This window comes from Peromyscus californicus, unplaced genomic scaffold, assembly GCF_007827085.1.
Source record: "Peromyscus californicus insignis strain IS unplaced genomic scaffold, ASM782708v3 Scaffold_24__1_contigs__length_46423439, whole genome shotgun sequence".
Taxonomy (NCBI): Eukaryota; Metazoa; Chordata; class Mammalia; order Rodentia; family Cricetidae; genus Peromyscus; species Peromyscus californicus.
The window spans coordinates 25,349,227-25,369,703 of NW_026294535.1; the positions used below are offsets into that span (position 1 = coordinate 25,349,227).

The following is a 20,477-nucleotide window of genomic DNA, read 5'->3' on the forward strand; positions in this document are numbered from 1 at the left end:
TCAGCAATTTTGAAAAGTTTTGCAATGCACTGGTTTTGAGAAGTTGGGTAAACTGCATTCTAGGCTAAGACTGAAACTTTTTGTTAACTACGTGGTTTGAAAACTACAAACATACTGCATGCTGGGAAGTCATCCCTCCAGTCTTGAATGGGGAAGCCTGCGTGCGAACAGGCTCTAGCGTACTCAGTGGCAGCTCGACAATAAGTTTCATCGTCATCAGTTCTAAAAAGAAAAAGAAAAAAGTAGAAAAACTGAGCCAGGGTCCCTTGGGAATTGAGACAGAATTCTGCCTTAGACCTCCTGAGTCTTAAAAGCAAATGAGGGGTTGGTGAACACACTAACGTTAGTTGACGTCAGATTGCATGTCTTCTGCAACATACCTCACAGGAGACAATAAAACGTTGAAATTACACATGTACAAGAGATCCTATATGAATGCACCCACCTAAATTTAGTACGATATATAGCAACACCTTTATCAAAGCCGTTCAATAAACTGAACACTCTTCCTATGGGTCAAGTAAAAACTATAATGAAAAATATTTATAATTAAAATTTTTAAATCTTCGTATGTGTTTTTACATCTACACAAAATATTCCAGACATTTTAGAATTTAATAATTATTAAATTCAGATAAAAATTTAAATGAAATTAAAGCAGATAAAATTATATTTCTACAAACACACCAAGGATGAACATTTTTTTTTCAAACACCTCATTTTGAATTGCTCAATAGTCGATGGCCCTCCAAAGGATTACACTCACACTGTAGCAGCCCTTGCCATAACAGTCCAAAATAATTTTGAAAGACTTAATAAATAACATTTAACTTAAGATTTAAAAGGAGATTTTTGAGCCCTTTCACTGAAGCTCGACATTTTTACAACATTGCCACAAGTAAATTATCTCTAATTATTTTTCTTGCAATCACTTTAGAATGCTCTCTAAACAATAATTTCTTATGGGATCTGCCAGTTCCCAAAGCAGATTAACAAGGCGCTTTCAAAATAAACAAGTTTCTAACAAGGTAGCGAGCTTGGTTTTCAACCCAATCCATACTCAAAATTGGATAGTTAAGCATCTTAAAAGATAATGACCTTAAGAACATTCCATTTTGTGACTCTTAACATTTTCAGTCTTTGTTATAAAAGCCACCTTCTCAAATTGCCCTTACTCTGTGCTACTGTAATTGGAGCCAAGTAGCTTATCTAGTCCAATTAACTGAGCTTTAGAAAGCAAAAGAGAAACCTGTCCACATAACTTCAGGAGCTTAGAAAGTCCTAAAAGTACAGAAAGAAAAGTCGTTCTGAAAAGAAGTGTATGTCAAAAATCGTTGAGTTTCTGGAAGAGATTTACCTTTAAAAGGCGTGTTTTCTCCAATTAATAGTAATTTTGAAAGTTAACAAGAAACTGATTTGGGGCTTCCCAAGCAATGCAACAAATATTAAAATATGCCATTTACTGAGTGTCTTTGTTACTCCAGGAACCATGTGAGGCACAGAGTCTTATGGTCCCTGATGAAACACATCAAATCGGGCAAGAAGGAATTTATTATCCTAACTGACTGAGAGGAAATGAGCTGACTTTCCATTTGGATGTTAACTCTAATGAGAAAAACAAGCATTAAATAATAGTTGTTTCTAATTCAATTGACTCTGACATGCCAAAAAATGAAAAATCGTTTCTTTGCTGCCAAGGTTTTAGAAGCAAAACCTGGAAGGCATAATTACAAGGATTGTATTGTTCCCATCGAAATGCTCCGTCTTCCCTGGAGCCTTGTATGCGGTTCTTGATCCCTGGTGTCCATCCCAAGCAGGAGTCAAACATGGCTGGGAACCTGCTTCTCCACCCTATGAGAATTGAGGTTTTCAGGGTAGAGACTATGTGGACATGGTTTCTGTGTTTACATATTGTCACATTGCTTAGCTATGAGGCACAAGAGATGGGTGTCAAGTCAATTTCAACAAGTTATCACAACATAAGCAAGAAATGAATGTGTGTCCAACCAATTCACCTTTTCATTGAACAGGATCCTCCTGAATCAGTTCCATAGCACAGGAAAAGAAAAGAATCATTCATTTCCTACTGAAGAAAAGGACAGAAGAACAGTGCAAAGGTGTGCCTTGAAAGAAATACCAGGAGAAGTGGAAACGTATTGTGGGAGTTTCCCACTTCTGTTTTGGCAATGTCCGCTAAACTCAACCACGATGCCCTTCTTCCCATATGACCTGCTGTTCTTCCACAGCTCAGGCTTTCCACCTCAGACACGTGCCTTAAGGGTCAGTTAATTTAAACTGCTACAAGGTAATTCTCTACCTGACTGTTCTGCTCCATTTGTCCTGGAGAAGGCAAAATCATAGATTCAAAACAAATAAAATAAAAAAGTGATCTTCTCACTGAAAATTTATATGACATGGATATAGGGGTACAATGCTTTTATCTTTTAATTCCCCCTTATTTTCATTATTAGAAACTTGCATATTTCCTAGATGTGTGGATACTCAGCAAGAGGCATCACTAGCCTTCTGTGCATCTAGATATGGCCATGTTTCTGCAGTCTGGTCCAAAAGGCTAAGAATGAGGGCTGTATATGAATCTTCCAGGTCAGAAATACTATCCCTTTGTTTCCTTTCTCCTTTTCTGACAGCTAACATGAAGACATAAGAGGAGCCAGTTGGACCTTGAAATTGAGAATAGTAACAAGGACATCGTGTATCAACAAGACTGCAAAGTCACTGTTAAGTTTATGGAACAGAGCCACAATGTTAATCCAAGAGCAATTACTGGCTTGAGCTTTTAAATGAGAGAAGTATAAACATTCTATTTAAGTTTATCTACTGTTACTTTGGCTATTGAAGCAATCAAATTAATGAGTAGAGAGTGACTTTCTTGAATATATGAAATGGTGTTCTATCTCAGGTTATGAAAAGAAATGGGTGTTAAAGATGCCTGTGACAAAGCAATTTAGGAATATTTGAAACAAGGGACACAAACCACTGTGGATAAAGAATAATTTTTTAATTGTGTATAAGTGGAGAAATAAGGGACAAGCTTACTTTTGTGGATCTTGAGTGGAAAAAGGTCAGTTTGAGTAAAAGAACAAAGACATAACAATTAGTGCTTACTTTTTAAAAAGAGAGGGAAGAATTCTTTTTCAAAAATGCACAGTAAGGTCACTGACCATCAGTGGAGAGGAGAAGCTAATTGAGAGCTTTGTTCTTGTTTAGAAACCCTTAGATTTTGAGACTGTCTACCCAAGTCAAGGCATGACTGCACTCTACTCAAAGCCAAGCCATAATGCCAATCAGGTTATTTTATTATTTGGAAAACACCAGTACATTCAATATACTGTTATAATATACAATGATCTAAAGAAGAGTATCTACAGGTAACATAATTTCAACACTATTTCTACTTTTTTTGTATTACCTTTGATAAAAGGAGAGATCTTAACAAACTACCAAAAAATAAAATGGCTTTACTTGACCAAAACCTAGTCAGTTGTTCTATAAAAATATTCAAATATACTATTTATATTTCTTGGGACTCATTAAATATTCAGATATACAAAATCTCTAAAGTACACTTGAATCTTCAAGATGGCTAATAACATATACTTGATAATTGAAAATAAACAAAATTTAAAAATAGTTCAACAATGGGTAATTTGTATTAAGTTCTGTGATAAACACAGTGTGATCAATTTGTTACCTAGACAACTTCCTATTCTGGGTGCTGTTAACCTGGGATAACATAAAGCAATCTGGGACTATGATTAGAAAAACCTTAAAGGTGCATTTCTAGTCATCTCCAGTTGAAATTAAGCATTTCCTTCAATTGTGCATAAGGGCATCAATCAAATCCCAAAATATTATTAGCAACATATGTGATTTTGTCAGCAACATGTCTCATTTATTTTTTTCATGTGTTCTCATTTCTCATTCTAACTGTAGAAATTACAAATGATTGTTTGTACCCACGATGTCAGATTTCAGCAGTTGTTAAATAGGCAATATACTTTAAAGCATGTATGTATTTAGAAAATGATTCCTTTCACTCTTTTGATGACTGTTCCATTAGTTTCCTCCATAATATTGTTTCATTTTGAGGATCTGAAACATTCTTGCACAGAAGGTTCTATAGGCATCTCTAGAATCTAAAAACATAAGGGCCAGTGGCACAAAATGTTTAAAAGCCGCTAGATTCTGTTCCCACTTATGTAAAACATTTACCTACCCATTAGACAGTCAGATTCTAATAAGTAGCTGTTAGTCCAGTTTGGGCTTTACACTTAGCACTCTTTGGCAAGCCACTGACAGGGCTATGTCACAGAAGTCCATCTGCTCTTGGATATTTTTGTTTGTTGTTTGTTCGTTTTGTATAAAGAAATAGATTGTACATACCAATTGTTTCACTTACTTGCACAGGTCATTCACACAGCTGGCAATATATAAGTACGGATCGATGTATTCGTGGCAGCTCAGAAAAGGGAACTGCAGCAATATCTGGCATTTGAAGAAGATTGCCTGTGCACAAAGCAGATGCCGATCATCAGAGCAACCTCACTGGTACACGAGAATGCTCACCTCTGCTTGGCACTAATCTACCTGCTGAACTCTCTGTTCGCACCAGGAAAGGGCAGATAATTTACACTCATAAAACACAATGAACAATTTTCAAAGCTACATTTTTTTTAATTACTGCATTGATCAGCCCCCTTATATCCACTATTTCTGAAATTAATGTGAAGTCATTCCATATTGGAAATATGTACTCTGAATTCAATAATTTAATTGTACTGATTTTCACTAAAATGCTTAATGCAAAAAAAGATTTGTATTAAGTCCAACATGCTCAAATTTTTTTTGTATCAAACTTACCTCAAATGCTGGCATTCCACTGGAACATGGATTTGGAAAGTCTGAGGGAGTAGGTACACATTTTGGGTCATCTAGAGTTTGCACTATCCAGCTATTTGCAAACATAGCAATGTCTTCTGTGTAGTCCTCTATTGCAAACAAACACAGTGTTGTATCAGAGGCATTTTCACAAACCTTCTTTTTTTTTTTTTTTTTTTTTTTTTGGTTTTTCGAGACAGGGTTTCTCTGTGTAGCTTTGCGCCTCTCCTGGAACTCACTTGGTAGCCCAGGCTGGCCTCGAACTCACAGAGATCCGCCTGGCTCTGCCTCCCAAGTGCTGGGATTAAAGGCGTGCGCCACCACCGCCCGGCGACAAACCTTCTTAAAAGTGTCCTTACGAGATGAGGAAGAGGTCCCAGCCAGTAAGTGTTTGCCACACAAGCGTGGGAACCTGAGTTTGATCACCAGAACCCATATACACATGTGGGGCACAGTGGGGCACACTTGTAATTCTAATGCTGGGGAGGCTGAGACAAACAAATCCCTGGGGCTCACTGGGCAGGAGGTTAAGAATACTTGATGAGTTCCAGGACAGTGAGAGACCCTGTTTCAAGAGAGGTGGGTGATGTTCCTGAGAATGAAACCCGAGGCTGTCCTCTGGTCTCCAGAGGTAAATGCACACATACACACACTTTTAAAGTTCTCTTCCATTTTGAGAGGAAACAACAACAAAAGTATTGGAACCATAAAATCATTTCAGAAAGCACACATACAGGCAATGAAAGAACAGAAAAGGACCCAAAGGAAATAATGCTAAGAAATGCATCTATTTCATCTAAATATGAGGAAGAGTGGGCTGAAGCATGCTTTAAAAGGATCCCAGAATTAAGAAGCCTTACTGATCCCAGAGTAATTAAGGGGCAGGATTTAGGAGTTCATATATGACCCAGCAGACATTCGGTGGTGAATGACCTGCAACAGATCAGATTTAAGATGTGGTACCACCTGGCCTTTGAAGAAGTTCAAGACAAGATATGGAAATGAATCCTGCCCCATGGTCAGACAAAGGCTGAATCTCAAATCTCACAGGCTTGGCAGAAACATCTAAGACAGAAGGATTTCAGATTGGAGCTTCGGATTTTCTGCCATCCAGACTTGATGGTCAGAGGTCAGCCATAGGTGGCAATAACTGTACTAATTAATCCAAATCTCAAGTGAAATGTTTCCCCACTCTCCCTGAACAATTCCAGATAGGGAAGCTACAATCTGTGGACTCCTAGTAAACTTTGGTTAAATTCATTGTTTACAGGAATGCTTGTTCTTTGTGTTACATTCCAAACTTGCCTATAGCCTAGAAGATTGGGCAGGGTGGGCATCTGCCATTCCCACCTCATGCCTCCCAACTCATCCTCCTACTCCAGTTCTTACAGAATCCTCTCCAGCCACCTGGTTTTGGGGGCTGTTCATTCACAACTCAGGGCCCATGATTTCATGGGCCTCCCCCTCCAAAACCACTCTACTGGGATGCTAAGCGGGAAGGTCTCAAGCTCACAGTTTTCCCTGTCTACAGTTGAGTTCAAGGTCAATCTAGGTAATTTAGTGAGAGTCAGTCTCAAAAGAAGAAGAAAGCCAAGGGTGTAGCTAGTGATGGAACTCTTGCCTAGTATGTCCAAGGCTATAAGTTCAATTCCTACTATTGTAAAAGTGAACAAATTAAAAAAAAAAAAACACTCTCCCAACAGTTTCCTCTCTTCATTTAAGACTCATTTAGTGTGACCTTCTGACAACAAGTTCTAGATCATTGCCAACACATATTGTTCTGTTGTTCTTCTCTCATTTCCCACTTTCTATCAAGGCTGCCATTTCTCATAAAAGTTACACTTTCATTTGTGTCCTTATTTATTTTACTTTCTATGATAATAAATGAGAGACTAGCTTCACTGCTTTATTCCTGTATCCTTAGTTTAATGTCTAACTTACAGCACATGCTCGAAATATATTTACCAAATAAATGAATGAAGAACATAGATGAGTGCTCAATATTTATTAAATTATATTCTTGATCTTCCAAGCACGTCCAGCATCCTTTGTGACCACTGAAGTTGCTGGAAACATTACACACGGAACAAAACCCATTGTAAAATACTTATTTAAAAGTGGAAAAGTTGATTTTTTTTCCTTAAGTAAAGCTATAGCCATGTTTCATTTCAAAATACCACCTCTTTAAAGTCTGAAGAACAAAAAGTATTTTCAAAAGTCCCAATTGTTTCAACATTTGTTTTACAAAACAGCTTGGGCAACGCCTTAGAGTTTACTTCTGGCTTCAGACTCATACAAGTAACAAGTTCTACTACGTCGCATTGTAAAAGAGTCATGTGTGTTGTTTACTGTGAGACTTTAAATCCGTATCTGTTAGTCCAGGAGCCCACCAAACCAGAATTACCATGCTTCCTGTGAAAGATGCTGAAAGGAAAATAACCCACTGAGTGCACAGGAACACTTTTGATAGTAAAGGAGTACTACTAATTTTCAAGTTAGGGAAATGAGAGTAAACTAGGACCTTTGTGTTGGCGTGAAGCCAGATCAAGACATGACCTAGGAAAATGGAATTTTCAACTAGATAACCAATTAAATCCTTCCTCCTTGCACAGAAATTCTGAAAGGTCTCGTTTCTTTGTGAAGTCATCTTTGAAGGATAAGTAGGAATGCAAAGAGAAATACAGTTCTAATTACTCTTGGGAATCTACATATTCAGTTAGTATTTCATCAAACGATCCAACTTTTGATCTGATCAGCAAAGCACATGCTGAGTTTCAAGCAAACAGTAGAGGCCAAAGACAACACACTCACCTCTGGAAATTGCCTTGTATTTTTACAATCTTGGAAGAAATACAAAAGTAGACTTGTTTCATGTACCTACAAGTTATTTTAAATGAGATTTCTTTAATAATTCTACCTCGTGTTGTGTACCAGATTGTGAAGGAGCCAATTGCCATTCTCTGGGCTTCTCCTGGTCTTCAAGAGTCTATCTTCTTCCCTCCTGACAGCTCAGCCCTAATTCAGTTTGACTTTGCAAGTCTTTGCATTGCTCATCACCTAATAGGCTTTTGATCGTTACCTTCACTTACTTCACTGCCAAAAATCACTTTCTGCCCCAGAGCTCCAGGGTGCACACAGATGCCTAGCCCATCTTCCTATCCCTAACAAGAGAGATGCTGCCTTCCATCTTCACCTCTATACCAGGCTCCCTGAATGTCCTGGTGGAAGTCATTCAAAGCAATCTTGTCCAACTCCCACACTAAGAACTGGAGTGATTATTACGTATTTCATGAAACTTTGATAAAGAAGGAAAATTAATAATTGCCATTTGATTGGCTCTGTGTTAGTTCCAAATACTCCTTCCAAACATAGTCTCCAGATTCCAAAGTTGTAAGCCTTTTCATTCCCAGTACCCAATGGATAAGTTACCATTTCCAAGTGTTCCTAGTACTGTACATTTATACTATACTCACAGACTTCTGAACATTCCACTTACATTTTCTCATTAGATATTCACAGACCAGGAAGCACTGAGGATTGTTTTCATTATTTCTGTTCTATATATGAGGAAACTGACTCAGTGGAGCTAGGCTCTCTAATCTATCTCTTGGTAAATTAGCCCTGATAATAAGTTATCCATGTAGTATGAGTAATGTGTTTGCATTTTACTAAGGGCTTGTTAAAGTTATACAAAAACATCTTTCTACTCCTGTGGGATACCTAGAGACAATTACAAAGTAAATAAAATGGATTGAGTAGTATCTACATGCTGGAAATCTACATGTTTGCAGGAATTGTCTCACTTAATCCTTGCCACTTGGTGAAAATATATACTGTCACATCATTAAAATTAGAAAATGTAATAATTAACAAAGTAGAATTTTATCCCACATTCTGACTTCCAGAATATACACTTTAGAATGTTCTTTTAACACCCATTAAAGTACAACATATATGGACAACTACCATTAACTTTGTAATACAAAACAAACACTATTATGTAGCAAACTGTGCTTTAAAGGCAATTGTTTGCCATTAACAACATCTAATCCAGCTCTAATAGAATCAACTGAAAGTTGCATTATACTGGAGGCTGTGATGTTGCTGTAAAATTAAGAAAATACTAAACACCTTATAAGATGATATCAGGGTTAGGAATAATGTTGCTATATATTCATATCAGACATTATGACAAACAATAAAGTATATTTTAACTATCACTGATTACACTATAAGTCCAGAATTGCTATGTTCCTCTTTTACAGCCATGGGAAGAGTCAATGATCCAATCTCAGAAATATGTAAGAGTAGAAGGTAGAAGGTCAGGTCCACTGGTACTAAGAGCAATGTTCTTTTTTATTTAGCCTCTTTATGTGGACCTGAATCATGATTATGGCCTGTGTTCTTACCCCTCAGCAGTCTCCAAATAGAAATGGACTCTGTTACTAGTGACTCACTGAGGTGAGTTTCATGCCTTAGACTCAACAGTTGACCAGGAAGGCATGTAAAATCTTTCCCAGTTACTATGCGAAGTGATAAAACCTGACTTCATTTCATCATCTTTACAAAACTATCACCTGGCACTCATTTTACTTCATTAGCTTTTCTCCTAAAGTAAACACATTCAAACCAAATGGTTTAAATCATCAGAATATGAACTCCAAGAATGGGGAATTCCACATTTTGATCAGTGCCAGCTCCCAAGTCCCCATGCAACTGAAACTCCTGATACAAACTAAATGCTCAGGTAACATTTGCTATGTGAGCAAATGCTGCATCTTAGCTTAGCAAATGTTGCCAAGTAACCAGAAAACATTTTCCAACTTGACCTCCACTTGAAATGACCAGAGTAGAAAAATAGTAGCCAGAGATTTTCTACCATTAGTCAAGTCTTCTGGATACTAACTGCTGTTGGCCAAAGGAAGAAGACTCTAAAGGGCCCACCCCTTTCTCATGTTCCATCTTCTTACCTTGATGAATCACAAAATCATCTGACTGAATGCCATTGTAGTTTGCACACAAGCCACAGGATTTCCCTTTGTGCTCCTCAGACAGTTTGAGGTAAATTCCCGATATTCCATCCCAAGCCAACGAAAAGCCAAAGGTAGTTTTCACCAGAATGTAGTCAGCTAGCTTCTCGATGTACACCTGGCCAACTGTCTGAGGCAAAGATAAACTGGAAAACAGAACAATGTAATATCTGAACCATGACCAAGTCATAGTTATACATGCCATGTTCTCAAGACAATTCAGGTAATAATTGACAGAGAATTTTTATACAGAGTTACTGAATGAGCTATACAGGGAGATCCCCAAAAGTTTCATTCTCTGGGACATTTCAACATTTAATATTTAAACTAAAGTACAAAGAAGATGCCACTGATGTAGAGTTAATACTTAAAATTTAGTAGTTGTTTCAAAAACCAGAAATACACAGCTGAAAATTATGTATACTCTTTTCAATGTGGCAACTAGCTCTATTAATTTGGTAGAATGGGGGTTAAAGAATACTTTTTATCCAGACAGCTAAAGAGAATCTAAAAATTCTGCTTAACAGTTGTGAAGTGCAGCCAAGCAATATTCAAAGTATTCAGATGTCCTTGAGCTCTAATTTTATTTCATTTTACTTCCAACCAAAAAGGACTAACCAAATGGACATTGTAAACGCATAATGAGTCACTTCAAAAACAAAAGAACACTGTCCTCCTTCCATTTATAAATGGTGCAGTAAAGAACAGGCCCTAATCATAAAATAAATTTGAGAAGCTCACTTTTATTAAGGGAGTCATATCAAAATAAATTTATAAAACATGGTGTAAGATAGGTGGTTAATAGATGCAGTCATACCTTTCTCTCAAAAAATCAAATTAGTAATTTCTGTTCTAGAAAGAGCATAGCTCTGTCCAGCAAAAACTGAAGTAAGCAAACTAAGAGATAATTCCTAAAGAAACACTATAAAATATCTCTTACCATTTGCACAAAGCTTTTATACACACAAATATTTACAGAAAATAGTTATAAGCAAAGAGAAATCACTATGAACTGTAATTAGAGAATAAAAGACCAATTCATAAAAAGTTATGATTAAAAGCTTAATGTAAAAACATCATAGTAAAAGTCAGTAAGAAACAACAATGAAAATATTACTTGTTTGAATTTACAAGTTTATAAAAATCTGTATTTCAAAGTAGTGAACCATATTTTATAAACACATTTTACACTAATGGGATGCTAATCTGTGGGAGGTGCAGCTCTGGTGAGGGGGATTTTGCTGTGGTTATCTGTCAGTCATCTCTGAGTGTCAGCTCGCTTTCACTGTAAATTTAATTAAATAAGTATTTTTAGGAGAAAGTTGGGTATCTGTGATTACCTTGATGTTTATGACACAGAAGGGTGCTGATGAAGAGGAGAATGGTAGGAGAATAGACCCTAGTCAGTCTAAGACATACTCTATGCAAGATGTGTGTGGGGTTTGGGTTTCCATCTATAACTGGAAATGTAAAATGTAAGCAGACAGTGATACTCAGATTTATGCTAAGAAAGTACCCAGGGGTTCATCTATACCAAAACTCCTTACTTCATAGTTCAGAGAACTGAAAGCCAGAGACATAAGAGCCATACACATTTGACCTCTTTGGACCCCTGTCAAGAGCCTACTAGACTAATGACTAATAATAATAATAATAATAATAATAATAAATATGATTATTATAATAATGTATTAGTGTAAGAAGCATTACCAAATAATAAATTCACCCTCTATCTATAACACAACTGGAATTCCTTGTAGAACTTTTTTTTATTATTGAAATCAATTATGTCTTCCATTTAACAAATGGTTAGTATTCTTGAAAATTTTCCTGAAGACCATTGTAAGTGCCCATTACTCAAAAGCCCAAATGAAAATTCATAAATTACCATGTAAAGTCAGCTCTAGAAAAATGCATGTTTAACTATATTATCTTCCATTCAAATGGTCAGTTTTCTCTTTACAGTGGTTCTCAACCTGTGGGTTGTACCCTTTGGAAAACACATATTTCCCACGGTCTTAAGAACCCCCAACCATAAATTTATTTTCGTTGCTATCTCATAACTGTAACTTTGCTACTGAGTGGTGTCTCAGTTCCTAAGACCATTGGAAATATGTGTTTTCCAGTGGTCATGACCCACAGGTTGAGAACCACTGTTTTAGAAGAAAATAATCAAGTATCTTCTGTCTCTGCCTCTGTGTCTCTCAGTGTCTCTGTTTCTCTCCATCTCTCTCTCTGTCTTTCTTCATCTCTATCTCTCTGTCTCTCTCTTCCTCTCTGTGTGTGTGTGAGTGTGTGTGTATGTGTGTATGTCATTCTATGGCATGTACTAATGTACATTCTTTGTTAACATCCTTGCTTAAATCTGTACTAAAACCTAAGACTTTAAAAACAAATGCCAATTTTGCTTAAAACAAAATAACAGAAAATGATAAGAAAACAAGAAGCCCAGAAATCTGGGCCTTGTGGTCCATGCTTGTTTCCCCAACACTCAGAAGGTTTATGCAAAGAGGATTTCTGTGAGTTCTCAGCCATCCTGGGATACATAGTAAGCACTAGGACAGAAGAAACATAGGACAAGGCCTTGTACCAAGAGAAAAAGGCATTAAAAATTAAATAATCTCTAAATGGGGTGAGGGCTTCTCTTGGCTGCAGACTAACATGATGTTTCCCTGAAGCTCACCTTTTTACAATAGTGCTCCTGGCCCTGACTGACTCTCCATGGAGGAAAAACATCATCAGTGTACTATTGGAAGGAATCCCATGGTTCACACATCCAACAGTGAGTTCTGAATGATAGATAAAACTGTTCCATCTCACTATTTACTTTTTCTGGCATAGCTGAACTAGGAAATGTTTCAAACTGGGTGTCTTTGTAATTATTTAGATTGGAAGGGAAATTATTCCTCATGATTCCCAGTTTTAACTGTATAAAACCTTTGTCTAACATAAACATCCCCTTCCCCAAAACTCTCAGGTCATGTTGTTGGCAAGCAGGAAGCCACAGCGGCTGCTCTGATCTATCAATGGGACAGCTATTTACTGGCTCAGAATCTTTGTCAAGTTTCCACTGCAGACTCTCAAGTGACACCCAAGACTCATTCTCACAGACTTGGGAGGACTTCCAGAATCCCTTCCAAGAGAAAATAGTCAATTTTTGTAAGATGTTCTATGAAGGGAAAGAGAAAACGTTGAAGAGGCCAAAAGGAATCCGGATTAAACTACATAAAGATAGTTCTTGATGACGCCCTCAGGAGAAGACGGCAATCCTGGGTGCACCTCTGCAAATCCACCTGCATCATACACACTAGGATGTGGACCAGCTAGATTCCTAGTTGCCTGGTGGGCTCCAGCACCACTGAAGGTGTGATGTCTCTGTGACACTGCTGTAAAAGTCAGCTGAAAGCCGGGCGGTGGTGGCGCACGCCTTTAATCCCAGCACTTGGGAGGCAGAGCCAGGCGGATCTCTGTGAGTTCGAGGCCAGCCTGGGCTACCAAGTGAGTTCCAGGAAAGGCGCAAAGCTACACAGAGAAACCCTGTCTCGAAAAACCAAAAAAAAAAAAAAAAAGTCAGCTGAAGAACAAATCCTCTACTCTGCTCTCTGTCACTCACTTCCAGTCTGAGCCATATGAAATGTCAGTGAATCTCTGGTGTCATTCTCATAGACCATTTTTCTCATCTTACCTGATTCCATTCATTTTTATTTCATGACCATATATTCTAATTTCCTCTTGGTTTGAAAAGAATAAGCTGATTGAACGATAACAAGAATACACGGAGCCAAGGCACTTTGGGCTGTTATGGACCTGGAAGGAAAGAAAACAAAAAGAAAGCATGGGAAATAACTGCAAGGATTCACATGGATAACTAAACCCATGGTGTATCTTAACAATTCACAGCATCACTAGCCCTGTGATAGGCTACAAAGTGAGGACTACGCTTACACTTAAGATTTTTGAAAGGAAAATAAAACTTACCTCAAAAACTGAACAATAATTTTATAAAATGCAAGTTATTCAGGATATTTGTAAGCTCGCCTTAACCTCTACATGTTAGATGATAATATTCTGAATCTATATGATATATGTTGGGAAAAATTACTTGGACAGAAGAATCATAACCACTATAAGGAAACACATTTGGAGTATTTATGTCCCTGTTAGGCTATCTATAGATTATCATGAGAGGATGTTGAATGGAGCTCAATAGCAAGCAATATTTATATGCTGACAAAGTGAATTCGACTTCATTTAAAATAAAGTTGATTTTCCTTATTCATGAATACTTTAGAAGAAAAAGAAACTAAAGAATAAAGCAATTATTTCTTCAGACGTTAGGAGGAATTCAGTTCACTAGGAAAGAGATAAAACAAGGAAGAGGAGTAGAAAAAGAACAGGTGGAAAGAAACTATGAATGTTACATTCTCTTACCTTATCTCAAGATTAATTTCAGAAGGCTCAAAAACTAAAATATAAATCATAAAACCACAAGGCAACTGAAAACAGGTAGTTAAACAAATGCAAAAGAACTTTGAAATATGAAAAGGATAAGAAAAACACTATTAATAAGACATTTTGAAGATACTAATTCAATATGTAAGTGGCAAATGTTATTGACTTATTACGAACCTAACACACATTCTAGGAATATAGCCATCAATAAAAGAGACAAAAATACCCGCCTCCCTTAAATTTATATCCCATGGCAAGAAAACAAGTAAAAGGTACAACTAAATAGAAATAAAATATATAGTGTTGGATAACATTAAAAAATGTGAAGCAAAGAGAAGGCATATGGCATACACATCAAGATTTAAGGACAGGATTTTAGATGCCAGGCTAAGGAAAACTTCTCCGAGGCAGCAAATTTCTGGGAAAGATGGGGCTTGAGAGGAAAGCATGGGGCAAACCTAGCAGCCTCCTTAACCAAAGAGATAATAAATACAACAGCTAGGGGAAGGCATTTGACAAAAGCATTATCAACATCCAGGAACATCATCCAATCCCATTCAGATTGTTGAAAGATTCCTCTTTAGAGAACAGAACAGGGGAAGGCTGACAGATATCAATACATGGGGGTTGTGCTAATGAAACAATAATATCCATGCTCAGACTCACATTAGCCAAGCAAGCCCTCTCCAAATGTTAGTGGTTCCAAACCAGCTTTTAAACATTTATTCTCAAATGTGAACAAATATTCATGAAAGTCCATACTATGAAAGACAGAACAATGAAAAAAAGAAATCAAAGAAACAATAACTTTTTTTTTTTGCTTTGGGTGTATAATAAGTGATCTATATAATTGAATCCTAAATCAAAAATGATTTGTAAAAAGTTTATATATATATATATATATGTGTGTGTGTGTGTGTGTGTGTGTGTGTGTGTGTGTACATATATATCTAAAATATCAACTAGTAGCAGACAGAAAAGTGAACATATGACATCTCTAAAAAGATAATTCAATACTGTTTAGAAAAGAAATTTTAAATAAAAATAACTGAACATTGACAATATGATAGAAGAAATTAAATAATCAGAAGGTAGGAAGAGATAAGAGTTGGAAAGAAAGCTCCCACAATGTAGTACAAAAAAAAAGCCAAATGATGGAAAATCTGTAACAAAATGAAGAGATCCTTCAGTTCAAGAACTTCAAGACGTAATCATCAGAACTCTGAAGAAGAAGAATAGAGGAAATAAAGGAAGAAATATTGTTCCTAAATAAAGGAGCATAAGGTGTGCATGGGCCCCTTCATGTAAAGAACAACAAAATAGTTATAAGCCTCATGTAATCATGACATCTTCAACACCTGGGGATATAAAAAAAAAAAAACCTTCTTTCTTTCTTTTCCTTTCTTTCGTTCTTTCTTTCTTCCTTCCTTTCTTTCTTTCTTTCTTTTTAAGAAGCAAGGAAAAGGTTGAATTTAAAAAACTCACAGAAATCAGTAAATTGAACTCAAAATTTCTAGAAATTCCACTCAAATTAAAAAATCAAGGTTTCAAAGTTGTCCTTCAATGCATAATTTCCAGACAAATATCTCTTCTCGTTCTCAACATCGAGTTAAATATCTAGTGGGCAGCCTCTTTCGCTGGCTTTTGTGACCTTACTGAGTTTGTTGGGTCGCCTTGCCCAGCCTTAATACATGGGGAGGTGCTTAGTCTTACTGTAACTTGATATGCCGTGTTTTGTTGATATTCCTGGAAGGCCTGCCCTTTTCTGAACAGAAATGGAGGAAGAGTGGATTGTGGGGGTGGGAACTGATGGGAGGTTGGGGGAGGGACTGGGTAGAGAGGAAAGAGGGGAAACTGTGGCCAGGCTATAAAATAAACAAACAAACAAACAAACAAACAAATAAATAAATAATAAAAGCCTAATGGACTTCAAAAGCAGGACCAGGTACCTCGGCAAGCATAGGCCACAAGTTCCAAGGACTCAGGAAACTTTTCAAAGCAAATTCACCAAGAAGACAAAGTTCCTCCTATCATCAGACCTTTCCTTGGATCCGAGAAACAAGAAAAACCAATACAGGAAATAAAAGAGTCGTCTCCAGAAGTAGGGCGACAAGAAACCCCGAGTGCTGTGGACAGAAGTCCTATGAGGCAGCTTGTCTGATGGGAGTATGAGAAGGGAGGGCTGGAAAAGGGAGGCTCCATGAAAGAGGGGCTCTATCGAGAAGAGACCTACAGGGATAAGAGTGTGGAGGAAACATCGGTGACTGAGGTAAAATAAGAACCAAAGGGATAATCATTCACCCTAGGAAAACACATGAAGGGAACAAAATCGGGGTAACTCACTGTGCTCAGCTCTCCACTGTTCACATAGTGACAATGACATAAAATCTACTGGTTGATTTGGTCAAAAAAAAAAATGATGTAACAATAATAGAAGGAGAAAGGACCAGGGACGTGAGTGTATTCCTGGGTGTTTGTATGTATGTGCATGTAAATATGTGTGTTGGTGTGTTTAGCTAAGCAAAAAGCATAGGGCAACCAAGGTAATTCCTCATTTGCTACAACAAGAGTGAACAGATAATTGATAACTTTGAAACTTGCAAAAATCATCACGTAGTTTCATATAAGACAAAAGAAACAGCTCAAGAAGTTGGACTAATTGTTTCTGGGTGTCAGAATTCAGCTACACTGGAGAATGAAGAACAGCAGAGTCATTTCTGTTACACATGTCTTGATGAACTATTTTAAACTATGAACACATATTGCCTTCATAAAAACAAAAGCCAACTGAAATAAAAATAACATGGCTATGAAAGGTAAAATGCATATTAATAGTCCTTTCCTGAAATATTTGCTTTTTTAAATCTAAATTTCCGAAATAGAATATTGTTCAATCATTTGAATCCTCCATGAATTTGAAGAAAATACAGCTAATAAAATTTGTATTTTTTAAGAACTTTTGTGGCACAGAGGAAAGTTCTTGATATAACATTCAGTGAAAATATAGAGAAAATTAAGCAATAGCCTTTCAATTTATGAATTTGCATAAAATCCAAAGAAACAATCCTAGAAGAAAATGTATGAAACCATTAACAATGGCATTCCTTGAATGACAGCCCTTGTAAGTTTTAGACTCATGATTTTTTTTCAAATATTCAAAAAAAGAAGTAAACTACTTTCATAGCCAATAAGCAAGACTGCATTTAAGTAAACCTGTTTCTTAGTTGGAAAGAAAATTCCATCATTGAAAACTGGACCCATCCCTTAACTGTGGGAACATGGTTCTGCATTCTGCACTGTAGTATGTTCCAAGACGGATTATCTCGTTGACACCTTTGTTCTCAAAAGAATGAGACACTGAAAAGGAACACTTTAGTTAGAGGTCAAAGGAGCTCAAGAGGCCAGAATTCTGGGAGGGTGGAGCAGAAAGGTAAGTAACAATGAGAAAACGGGAGGGCAGGGCCTTGGGAGCATTCAAGTTTGGCCACTCTTCTCTTCCCCAAGAGACTTTATATTTATCCCACTGCCCCCAAATTTAACAATCAGTATACCTCACTGCCTTAGAGGATCACAGACCTAAGGCACAGATGCAAAGTGTTGCTTCACCCAACAAGGGGAAATTCAGACAGCTACAGCATGATTTAGAAGTAAAACAAACATCAAATTTCAATATGTTGTCTATAAAGAGTTAGTTTTTAAATGGGACAGCACAGTACTCTCCAAGTTGTGATTTGAGATGCTTTGGTAAATGGGAAAGGAGATCCTTGGTATCTTTGTTTCAGTTACTGCTCTTTGGCTGCTGAATTTTGAGTTATTTCCTAGTAATTCATTGGAGTTAGGAACTCTGAAGCCAAGAGCTACTTCTATGAGCTCCATCATGCAGCATGAATCTACCTATCAATGGCATAATTCATCTTGTCCCTCTCATAAACATTGGCTTCCTCTACACACAGAGTTGCTTTTTTTTTTGGTTTTTCGAGACAGGGTTTCTCTGTGTAGCTTTAGAGCCTTTCCTGGAACTCACTCTGTAGCCCAGGCTGGCCTCAAACTCACAAAGATTCGCCTGCCTCTGCCTCCCAAGTGCTGGGATTAAAGGCGTGCGCAACCGCCACCTGGCTCTGAGTTGCTTTTGTTTTATGTTTTTATTTATTCATCTATTTTTGGAGCCAAGGATCCACACCAGGGCCTTGTGCTTGCTAAAATTTGCCACACCAATGAGCTATATTCCCTAGCCCAGAAGGAGCACTTTTTGAAAATGAAAGCAAGTGGGCAACTCAAATCAAAATAGAAGAGAGAGAGAGAAAATAGGAATAAGATTATTAACATCTGACTTTATCCTCTCCCAAGTTACCAAAGAAAACCCAAACTTTATCCTCTTCCAAGTTACCAAAGAAAACCCAAACATCAGGGATATTGATGAACGTTGCTATGGTAATAAATACATATTTCTCCACAACCTGGAAGATGATCCTGCATGGCTTCAATCCCTGCTGCTAACATGCCAGTCATCATCTCAATAGAATTACACTAATATGGCCATAAATTTGGACCATTCTATTAAAAGTAGAGCCCTATGTGTTTTTTCTATAATAATTGTTCATTTCTCACCATTTGTCCAATATTTTTGAAATACATTATTTCCCAGAGGTATTTTTTTTAAATTGATTAAATTCAAGTACCACCTACCCATACTGTGTACTGAGGCTCCAAATTACCACAGTCCTTTGCAAATATATAAGAACAGCTTCCTGGGAAGTAATAGTAGATTCCATCAAATGTTTCAAAGTGATACTGTCCCCAGGTTTTGCAAATCCCATCTCTGCCACTTCCCATGTTTGGGACTAAAAAGAAATAAAATAATATTTAGTAGTGTAAAATAAATCACATCTATTTCAAAACATTCAGTCACAATAAGTAATTGCAATTTTCACTAAAATAAGTATTTCCCCCTCTTTGGGTAGTCCATGGCACAGGAAGAAACCAGTAGCGTTTGAAGAATCAGCTGCTCTTAAAACTACCCAACTCCTTAAAGAAAACCCAGTGGCCAAGTTGCTATGAAGAAAAGACTTATGTTAGAAACCTCCCCTAATTTTTGTTTCCAAAAGAAAGATCCAGAAAAAAAGGAAGAGCGAGGAAAGTAATACAACAAGATGGTGACGCCAACACCACCAGTGAGCACTTTTTGAAAATGAAAGCAAGTGGGCAACTCAAATCAAAATAGAAGAGAGAGAGAGAAAATAGGTCACCATGGAGTACCCTAGAACAGCACAGACGGCATGGGAATACCAGTCTCCACAACTCTTTTAAAAATGTCTTTATGGTATCCAGATAGAAAAATAAATGATGACCCAAAAAAAATCATGTTTATATGCCTGGAAAATGGAGCTGGAAGCATTAGTCATTTGGTTTCCTGGAATCTCAAGAAATGATGACCTCAAACTGGTGAGATTTCAAGCAATATTTATTTTAAATCAAAGAACTTCATCTATTATGATCATGCCTCTACTCTAGGTAAGCTCCTACTCAATTTTATTTTTATTTGTATTATTTATTATTATTTTTGTAGGTGTGGTGTGCATAAGATCACATTGTGTCACAGCAAGCAGGTGTCTGAGGACAATTTTGTGGAGTTGCTTATCTCCTTCTACCTAGGAATATGTGGGTTCTGGGGATAGAACTACCACCACCATGCTTGGCAACAAGGACTTTTTCTCTGCTGAGTCATCTCATAGTCCCCTCATTTTTTTATATTTTAAATGCTTCACTTTATAATAATGTAAAAAAAGTAGTAATATTTGCTAAAAAGTCACTCGGTGATTGATTTTTTTTTTTATGTACTCCGGGGAAAACAGAATGATAAGAGTCAATGTCAGTGTCTCCTCCTTTTCGAAACATTTACCTAAATTTATTAGCTCAGGCCAACTCTGGTCCACTCAGGAAAAGACATAGACTGGTTCATCTTGCAGGCAGTCTTCCCTGGCAGTCAGTGCATCTTACATCCTGAACTTTCCTTTAGGGCACTCAAGTTTAAGTATTGCTTATTGATTATGCACCATTAGCTGCAGAAGCACGTCTGTATTATTCACAAATATACCC

The 20,477-nt window shown here is 37.1% G+C and overlaps 1 protein-coding gene across 3 annotated transcripts in view; it reads right to left on the bottom strand.

Moving 5' to 3' along the window:
* Otogl (otogelin like) overlaps window positions 1–20,477 on the bottom strand; it is a 150,632-nt gene that overhangs the window by 117,768 nt on the left and 12,387 nt on the right. For all 3 annotated transcript variants that reach the window (XM_052753281.1, XM_052753282.1, XM_052753283.1), the window contains exons 6-11: window positions 19,068–19,222; window positions 13,615–13,736; window positions 9,870–10,075; window positions 4,882–5,009; window positions 4,421–4,527; window positions 116–222 (exon numbers count right to left, since the gene is read on the bottom strand). In XM_052753281.1, coding sequence (XP_052609241.1) covers window positions 116–222; window positions 4,421–4,527; window positions 4,882–5,009; window positions 9,870–10,075; window positions 13,615–13,736; window positions 19,068–19,222 — 825 coding nt within the window. The remainder of the gene's footprint in view (window positions 1–115; window positions 223–4,420; window positions 4,528–4,881; window positions 5,010–9,869; window positions 10,076–13,614; window positions 13,737–19,067; window positions 19,223–20,477) is intronic.